The sequence below is a fragment of the Protomyctophum parallelum genome, assembly GCF_964188405.1.
Source record: "Protomyctophum parallelum genome assembly, chromosome: 21".
Classification (NCBI taxonomy): domain Eukaryota; kingdom Metazoa; phylum Chordata; class Actinopteri; order Myctophiformes; family Myctophidae; genus Protomyctophum; species Protomyctophum parallelum.
In genome coordinates, this window is record NC_139713.1 from 25,842,501 (window position 1) to 25,852,206 (window position 9,706).

Here is a 9,706-nt window from a genome sequence, read left to right on the forward strand (position 1 = left end):
TTGTGTCCATATAGGGAACCACTGCTGGTCATCAAATTATTAATGTGACAAAAAAAACTGAATGGAACAGAGCCTTCATTAGAATCTTTGGTAACACCTGTGAAGGAAGCAATGTATATTATACCTGGGTATAGCTTATACCCAACGTTGGGGAGTAAGACTGCTGGTTAAGAGATGGTGTCAGATATAGAAGGTTATTTATAAACTGCAGATCAACAGATTCAACAGTAATGTCACAAACTGCAACAAACATTTGCTCCTGCATGGTTCAAACAGCAGTAAACTTGTCTTTATTGCTCTATAGTCTACTCACACTTATGACTGAGTGCACGTCCAAGGGTTCCCAAACCTTTCAGGCCACAACCCCCTAAAAACATCACATTTGAACTGGAGACCCCCCATTCTTACAAGCACTTGGAATTGTAGGCATGACATTTAGTTTGGTTTAGTTCGGCTCGGTTCGGTTCGGTTCTACCGGATACATATTTTGAAATTAGCTTAAGATCAGCTATTTTCACAATATTTGCCTTGATCTTTCGACAATTTGGTCAATTTGGTGTTAAAAAGCTCTTAACAGTCATATTGTAACTGTAGAAACTGTATACACTTACACTGTATGTTGTTTTGGTTACTGTTAAAGTGGGGAAAACTCTTCATCTGGGGAATCATAGGCCTATAGTATTTTTTTTCATTACCATCGCAATACCGTTCGATGGCACTGCTGAGCAGCGTCGCACACACACACACACACACACACACACACACGCCAGGGAGGAGGGCTTGTACTGTACAGTACAGTACAGTACAGTACAGTACAGTACCACTCAGTTCAGACGGGTCAGATTTTTTAAAACAAAACGGCATTCATCAACATTTGTAAGTGAATTAAAGCAGAGAAACAGAAATGTTTAGAAGAGATCATAGAAGAGTATACAGAAGATATAGAACAGTCTTATATTTGTATGTCTTGGTTCTGATTAATTGAAAATTGTGGACCCTGTTTTAAACAAGTGTAATGCTTTACCAGTGTGTCGTCCACAGTAACAGTTTTTGTATTGAGTTATGCTTTCATTTGAAATGTACCCATTCTATAAATACTTCAATCAATCAATCAATCAATAGAACAGTCAATTATAGAACAGTCACTCTTTTAGCATGAATTTAAATCTTACATGCAAGTCACATTTTTCACTTCAATACCCACATCAAAGCTATACAGTTGCTGTCAGGTGGAAATCTCCAGATTTTCTTCTATCTCCAGATTTTCTTCTTTTCCCCCCATAATTTAATGCCAATTACTTTGCTCTACAAGAGTGTCGTGCAAAAGTAGAAGAAATAGCGGATCTACGAGCCCACTTGTTTTTGCTATTTTGGAAGCATTCTGAAAGTGAAAGTGGTTAAGTGTGTCTGGGTTTTATAAAGAAGACTGAACCAATGGAACTTATTAAAACGAGCTTGTGTCAGAAATAATACAAAAAAATCCACCACATCAGTGACTCCATTGAAACACTCACATGCATACACACACACACACACACACACACACACAAAAATAAATACATTGTTATTCCCATGTCCTGAAAAGTAATGGTTTTGGACTTACAAGGTTTCCACTCGACAGCGCCGATAATGTTCTCTGACTGTCTTTCCTAACAGCTACAGTATGACACAACGTCCCGCCTGCGTAGCGGGTTCAGTCACTGCAGCAGGGGGGCTGCAGTGCCTCACCTCTTCTGTAGATAACATAGCTTCCGTTTCTTCAGGCCTCTCCACTTCTTCAACCCGTGTCTGAGCTGAATCTACCGTTGTGATGTTCGCCTCTTCATGTCCACTTAGTTCTTTAGTAGTTTGAGTGTCACACATTTTCACTGCCATCGTTTCCCTGTCCTTCCACTCAAACGTTTGACTGTCACTGTCCGCAGCTTCTGCTGGTGCTTCTGTACTCGGGGCTGGTGGAGCATCTTCAGCTTGAGGAATGCTGGAAGAGTCCTGTTGCTTTAGATCTTCTCCATCGTCTCCTTCATCAGCCGTCTCCACTGATGCCATTTCTTTCTCCTCCTCTCTTTGCTCTTTGCCAGCTTCGTCCACAACCTCCACTGGCATCAGAGGTGTGAGGTCCAGAGTTGTCTTGGGAGCTGAATCTGCCTTTTTCCTTGGAGGAGCAACCGGCTTGGGCGCTTCCAATGCGAACGCATCAACCCCTGGCACCTTATCGTTAGTCATGTCATCGTCACTGTAGTCTGTCTGTCCCACGGTTTTGTTCTCCGTGGGCTGATTTGTTGCAAATGTAATCTGTGGTGGTTTTTGTGTCGTTTGTGAGGCTTTTGTCTTGCGTTTGGCTTTGCTCTTTGTGTTTGACGTTGCATCGTTCTCATCTTGTCGCGACTGGGGAAAAGGTTCAATGTCGCATGGAGAAGAATTGTCACTCGCACGTAAGAAGTCTGTGACTTCGTCCTCGGTGTGTAAGGTGTCACTTAATTCGGATTCATCAAAATTATACGAGTCCTGGGATAGCATTCGGACTCTTTCCTCTTTGCTGTTGTCTTGGGCGACGGCTTCCATCTCTAGCATGGGAGCGTCCTCATCTTCCAGTGCGGAGGTCTCGTCCTTCAGGACGTACATCTCCAGGTAGCCCCTGGCCTCCCGGTCAGAATGCCGACTATGGAAGGACTTCTCCGAGCTCAAACTCTCTGTGTCCTCCTCCTTGTTCCTGTTCCCTGTGGCCTCTTCGTACAGGTCAGTGTACATGAAAGCCATGGCTTTGGGCTCCTCCAGCAGGATTTGGTCGATAATCTTGGCCGGGCCTTCGGGTAAAAATATAGGCGTGAGAATGTCCTCCTGGCTGCCGAACAGAGCCGAGCCACTCGACTTCAAAGACAACCGAGTGGGTCTTCTCTTGCCTTCGTCCTCTCTGTTCAGAGGACTTTGTATAGCATCGATGCCGCCGTAAAACACATCGTCCAGATGTTCACTGGCGAGTTCATCCCCAGGGAGGAGTTCTGACATTCCCACTTCTACAGCCGATTTCTGAGGTGTGTCGCTGTCTTTGCGGAGGTCCGTTTCATCAGAACCTTTAAATATAAGATAAGATCGAATGAGACAAAAAACATAAATTAAACCACTTCAGCCCTTGACCCCATTTTGGTCATTTGAAAATAGCCGATCTACAGCTCCCAATGCGTCGCGATGCGATGCATTGTGAGCTTGTAGATCGGCTATATTTCAAAACATCTTTTTACACACTTTGAACTTCTGCAAAACATTCTGCAAAACATTCTGCAATATGAGTACTTTTACTTTTAGTACATTAACTAGATTTTGATGCAGATACATTTGTACTTTTATTCCAGTACGTTTTGAATACAGCACTTCTACTTCTATTGATACTTTACTTAAGTAAAACATTTGAGTATAGGCTACTTTTTCCCCACCACTGTCGAGTGCCTCATTCTACCTTGAATGTCCGTTTCCTCCAGGCTCCGCTGCTCCTCCGCTCCCTCAGCGACCACGGCGGGGCTGCCCGGAGCCTGGCCATCGATCAGGGTGAACTTCTCAAAGTAGTCCACGTTGCCCGCTGCTTTTCCGCCAGGAGGCGGGGGTCTAGTGGTGGAAAGTAACCAAGTATACATGTACTTAAGTACAATTGAGGTATTTGTACTTTACGTAATTTCCAATACTTTTACTTGTACTACATTTAAAGTATTGTACTTTTATTAATTATTTGAGAACTTACTAGTTACTTTGATTATTATTACAAAACATAGGCTACATTAAACACTTCAGCTCTATATACATTTCGTATTTCATTTATATTCAAAATATTTGTATAGTATACATTTGAAAACTTTAAATGCGACATTCTGCATAGTGAGTACTCTCTACTGTTGGTATACTTTAAGTACAGCAACAGAAAATGCCTATACCTTTGTACTTTTACTCAAGTAGCCTACATTTTAAATTCCAGACTTTTACTTGTAACGGAGTATTTCTTCATTGCAGTATTGATATATTTCTAACCTTGACACGGGAGCTCCTGGGGGATCCATCATGTTCTGACCCATCATGCCTCCACGTGACATTGTCACGCTCCCACGCGTCTGTGCGGCCGGCGGTACCTCGTTGAATGGCTCAAACACGTCGTCGTATTCCTTATTGGTTTTAGTGGCAGGGGTCTCCTCCAGATAAGACAGGTTGTCCACCATCACCGTGCTCTCCTCCTCGTCCACAGAAGCTAAATTGGATTCGGAGGGAACCATGATGTTTAAGATCTCGGAGCCTTCGGAAACCAAACGGAATAAGCGTTGATCTTTATCTTTCATGAGATCCGCTGCTTCATCTTGCTCTCCGCCTCCTTCAAGCTTCACGTTGGGCAGTGAGACCTACAATAACATAACATAAAACCAGAGACCATAAGACCTTTATTCATCCCGCAAGTGAAAATTCTGTCGCCAAAGGCAGCACAGAAGTTAACCAACTTAACGCTCTAGACTCAGGAAATTGGACATAAGTTGGCTCTGTACTTGGACCACTTTTTTCTTTGACAGTACAGTGGATAACAGCAGGGAAAACAGCGTCACACTCAAAAGAAACAACATCAGTATAATTATACATAATTATGCAGCATAGTATACAGCACTAAACACCCTCAGCAGTGCTTGTATAATTCAGGACAGAAGAAATACAAGAGAACACACTAAGCATGTCAGCTCGTGTCACACGTGCTGACCAGCTGCCCCATATACTGGCCACCAAATGGTGATCAAGGCTTAATTGACTTAGACGATGACACTGGACTGGCTTGCTGTAACGGAGCTGAAGGTCATGAAGGACATATGACAGAAGAAGAAGCTAGTGTCCATATACTGTACTGAACTGTTTCCAAGCGATTAGTCTATTGAACAATGATGGACCATTGTGTGCCTCCATATACAATTATACATATGCATAGCTAGCGGCACAAAGGACTATTGGTTGGGGAAGATGAATCTATCATGACTCTAACATGGACCCTAAAGATTCCACTTCTATCCAGAATGACAGCTCAATAAATCAATTGGAAGAGAATATTCCTTTCTGGTCTGATCGGAATCTTCATTCAAGTTGAGAGAGGGTGGTATAAACTTTTGATATTCAGATCATCAAGAAAATGTCAGCATGTAAATGTATTCTGATGGTTTTCTCTGGTTGGTTGGTCTCTGGTTGGGAAATTGACAGAACATTAATATTCAGATTAAATGCTTTGAGGCATGTAAACAAGGTTTGCTTTTATTTAGAGTCCATGTAAACAGTTCAGTTGGAATCTCTGACCAAAATGATTTAATTCAGAAGGAATAAATATTGTCCATGTAAACATAGTCAATGCCAGTATACCTCCACCAACTCTGGCCTCCCGGAAACTCCATCCACATCTTCCGGAATCACTTCTTTCTTTGGACTGGCTCTCGTGGACTTCTTCCTCCTGAAGATCTGTTCCTCGTCCATGACAAAGATGATCCTGCCGGCCAGACCGGACCCCGGCGTGGCGGCTCTAAATTCTAAGGCACATTTATAATGTGCTTTATAAAGCATATTTAAAAACAATTTTCATTGTACCAAAGTGCCATACTGAACATTTCATCAACACAACAAATACAGACAGTATAAGAGCACATATCATCATCATATCATCATATCATCATCATACTATAATTAACCGAATGTCTGAGTGTGTGTCCGTGTGTGTGTGTGTGTGTGTGTGTGTGTGTGTGTGTGTGTGTGTGTGTCCGTGTGTCTGTCAGAAACAGTGCCGTAACTCCTTACTGCCTGCACCAATCGCTCCCTTTTTTCGATTTGACACATTAATGATGATTAATTAATTTATTAGTCAATTACAAACGCACCCGGGTGCAGTACCCTTCACGGCCACAAGGGGGGGCAAATATCTCACAACGGGTAAGGACTAGTATAATTTAATTTACCAGATCCAGGTTCTGCAGCCCAGGGCGTTGCAGAGCGACTGGCGCCGGTGGTTTCCCACTCGATGCCGCTGTCCTCACCCTGCACTGTCACCATGGAGAAGGACGGGTCCATCATGAGACACTGCATCTTGGGCCGGACGCCCTCGTCATGGACCGCCTCACGTAAACTGGACACAAACAAAGTGTACATAAAGTACCAAAAGTAAAAGTATTTGTCTTTATGCAGAATGTCTCATTTCAAGTTTTCATATGGGAAGAACACACAGCCATAAAAAATGTCAAAGGTCAAACCATGTGACTCCCATTGGATATGCATTGTGGCAGCAATTAAACACAGACAAAATGTGTGTATATGGGGATTAGAATGTATATCTGCTATTTTCAATAATATCTTTGAATTGTTTGGGGGGATAGACTAGAAGTATGTCGAAAAATGTTTGTCGACTATACCTTTTGTCACTGATAAACTAAATAAGAACTAAAAAAAACTAAGCTATGATAACTAAAACTAAGACTAAATATATTGACAATTTCATCAACAAATATAAACTAGACTAAAATGTTAGGGAGGGACTTGGAGAAGAGATCCAGTAGAACTAAAAGACAAGTCATTTTACATTTGGTTGCACTCAGGTGTTGTGCTCTGACAATAGCCTGATCTACAAGCTCACAACACGTTGACTAAAATCTTATGAGATTTAGTCGACTAAACCTAGTCCTACAATAACACTAAAACATTCCACATAAAATATGACTAAAACTAAATTACATTTTACATTTTAAAGCATATACTTTTGAATACTATAAAAGCAAGTACAAATAGGACAATGCAACTTTCACTTGTAGTTGAGTAGTAGGCTACTTGACCAGGAGTATATACTTTGACTCAAGTACTGGGGTTGAGAACACTTGTACACCACTGCTTATTGTCCAACCCCTATTTACTATGTCATAACAAATAGAAAAAAATAGCATATCTACAAGCAACATGTTCTGATGCGACGCATTGTGAGCTTGTAGATCTGACATTTGTGTAATTATTGAATAAATAGAAAATAGAAAGTCCAAAAATTGGGCCACGTGAATATGAATTAAAGGGAAAGCCGTGCATGCATCTTGTACCTGTTGCGAAGGTCCTCCACTTCGTCGCTGACAGCAGGCCCTTCTAACTCGGTCATTTCTTCACACGTCAACATGGTCATGTGTGTGTCTGCGTGGTCTGACCTCCTAAACTCTTCAGACATTAACGCGTCCATTGTTGTCCAGCGTTGATGGAAACTTGCAGAAGGAGCCTCTCGAACCAGCTCAGCCCTGCTTCGGTGCAGTGGGTCGATGATCACATTCTGAGTTCAGTTCCACTCAGGTTGAGATTGCATTTCATGCTCAGCAGCGTTAATCTGTAAATAGAAACAGTGTTGGCCAGTAAGTGCATGTACTTACGTATCCCACTGTACTTGAGTAAAAGTTTGAGGTACTTTTACTTTACTTAATTCCATTCATCTATGCTTTATATCTTTTCCACTGCATCTCAGAAGTGTTGTATACGTTTTTACTCCACTACAATTATTTGACAGCTATAGCTGTCAAATAATAGCGATTTACGAGTGACTATTACATCATTATTACAAAACTAGACCCTTGCCCCGTCGGTCACCGCCCTACTTGTGAACGATGCAAGTTGGGAACCTACAGTAGACCGTTGTCATAGCACCCGTATTTACCGTCTGTCTGTGTCCCTTTTGTGCCCTTAAGGAGATCTCTGTATCTGTCTGTCTGCCTATGTCTGAAGAGTGCAAACTGACAAGTGGACTGGTTAAGTAATCAAATGGCAAGTGTGGGGTTGCCATGGAAAACAATTGGCTAAAGCAGAGGCTGGGAATTCTACAGGTGAGGGTGAGACTTAGTGTACACACAAGTACAGAGACGTGGTCCATAAGATATACAATATTTTATACATGAGCCATTTGAAAATAGCCGATCTAAGAGCTCACAAGGCGTAAAAGTGACACATTTTGACAACTTTGAGTACTTTTACTGTTCTTACTGCAAGTATGTTTTGATGATAATACTTTTAAACATTTCAAATACAAGTATTTCTACATTGTGGTAGTGATACTTTTACTTGACTAAAACATCCTTACTTGTTGCAGCACTGAAATAGAAGAGCAGGCATCCTGAGTTTCAGTTTAGGCGTTCCAAACACGTAGCCTCGTTATACTGCCATGTGTTTACACCACCGGGGGAAGTATATAACTGAGTACATTTACTCAAATACTGTACAGCACATGATTCTGCACTTTTGGAAGTGCTGATGTTCATTCACTCGAGTATTTAAATTTGTCTGATATACTCTACTTCTACTCCAAGGTAAATATTGTTCTGTTTAATTTGACAGAATTAGTTGCTTTGCAGATTACAGTGTGGTGCTTTTTTGTAGATCTTTTATTATTACTTATTTTACACAAGAAATATTTTGTATAAGCTAATAATAGTAATAAAGTATTTCCACTTTTGTTATTAAAATAAAATCACTTTTCCACCACTACTATTTGCTCTGATTGTATGACTGATCAATTGAAAATAATTTCTCTCAGATTTCTCCTCCATGTATAAATACATGTATGACCTAAAGTCCTAAACTAAAGCAGTACACACTTTTCTTCACATCAAGTACATTGTATTTCACACTGTGAATTCCCAGCATCCTGTTTAAATGCTTTAGCCTGAACATAGCAGCTGTCACTGTCTGTCATCTTACAAGTGTGACATGGATACGACATGGGAGATCGTTGCCGTTGTAGAAAACTTGTATCTCCGTATTTCAATGTCTTATATTTTATTTTATAAGTAATGCCTCACTTCACCATACTATACAGTACAGTGTCACATAAAACTAGTAGGAATTGCTGATACAAGCTTGTAGATCTGCTATTTTATATAAAATAATTGAGTGAAAGTTGAGGTGGTTAACTTGGTCTGTTGTTTTTTCCCCCCCAATTAATAAAATCAATAAAACATATTGACGAGCTTCAGACTAAATAACTACATTGATTGGATCCATTGGAACACTTTATTTCCCTATATATTTATTCTATATTTACAATTGAGATTGAGTCTGTAGACGGAAGTCGCCAAGTCGCTAAGGTCGCCAAGTCATAGACTGTGATGTATGCGGAGTATGCGGAACGGCCGCTGACGTGCTGTAACTGTGCTCTGACGTCACTCACTTTACCTCTGCGTTTTCAACCCAGCTTTTGCGGCTTCCGTTTCTCAAATCCGCCATTACTCACTGACCATCTAAAAAGTCTATTTCTCTCTCAGAAGGGTTAATATTGTAACCATGGCCTGGGCCGCGGCTGAGGTCCAGGCCGGTAATCCAGCCTGACGGCGTGTCAGGGGATCGAGTCCTTTGCCACATGTCTTCCCCCCATCTCTCTCCCCCTTAATGTCTAATTACTGTACTCTGTACTGTAGGCAAAAAACAAAAACAAAAATATCTTAAAAAACAGGATATTGTAACTTCGACGCAACTTCCCAGAACATCCGCGTTCTGTTCAATCACCGCGGATGCAGCCTAGATTCAGAGAAAACAGCCTTTTAACACGGCACAGAAACAAGAACTGCACGCCTGTGTTTCCTTCTTCCTATTGGCTTTACGGCATTTTTGTATTTGTTTTAAGCTAGATGTAGGTCGCCAAAGGTGCGTGAACCTCTAGTTTTTTATAGGCCTACATTTCCTGCACTTTTTA

The 9,706-nt window shown here is 41.3% G+C and overlaps 1 protein-coding gene across 1 annotated transcript; it reads right to left on the reverse strand.

Moving 5' to 3' along the window:
• Positions 1-252: 252 nt before the first annotated feature.
• Positions 253-7,330, reverse strand: LOC310878651 (uncharacterized protein). Its single transcript, XM_083793018.1, has 6 exons — positions 7,080-7,330; positions 5,958-6,124; positions 5,371-5,534; positions 4,018-4,379; positions 3,455-3,600; positions 253-3,071 (listed from the first exon to the last, which is right to left on the reverse strand). The coding sequence occupies exons 1-6, from the start codon at positions 7,211-7,213 to the stop codon at positions 1,657-1,659; spliced, it is 2,388 nt and encodes a 795-aa protein (XP_083649144.1). The 5' UTR covers positions 7,214-7,330; the 3' UTR covers positions 253-1,656.
• Positions 7,331-9,706: the final 2,376 nt, after the last annotated feature.

Excerpts from the sequence above, each read along its gene's own strand:
- LOC310878651 (XM_083793018.1), bottom strand. The coding sequence starts at position 7,213 with ATGGACGCGTTAATGTCTGAAGAGTTTAGGAGGTCAGACCACGCAGAC. Across the intron at positions 6,125-7,079 it reads GTGGAGGACCTTCGCAACAG|TTTACGTGAGGCGGTCCATG; the intron begins GTACAAGATGCA and ends GTTTGTGTCCAG. Across the intron at positions 3,601-4,017 it reads CCAGGAGCTCCCGTGTCAAG|ACCCCCGCCTCCTGGCGGAA; the intron begins GTTAGAAATATA and ends TTCCACCACTAG.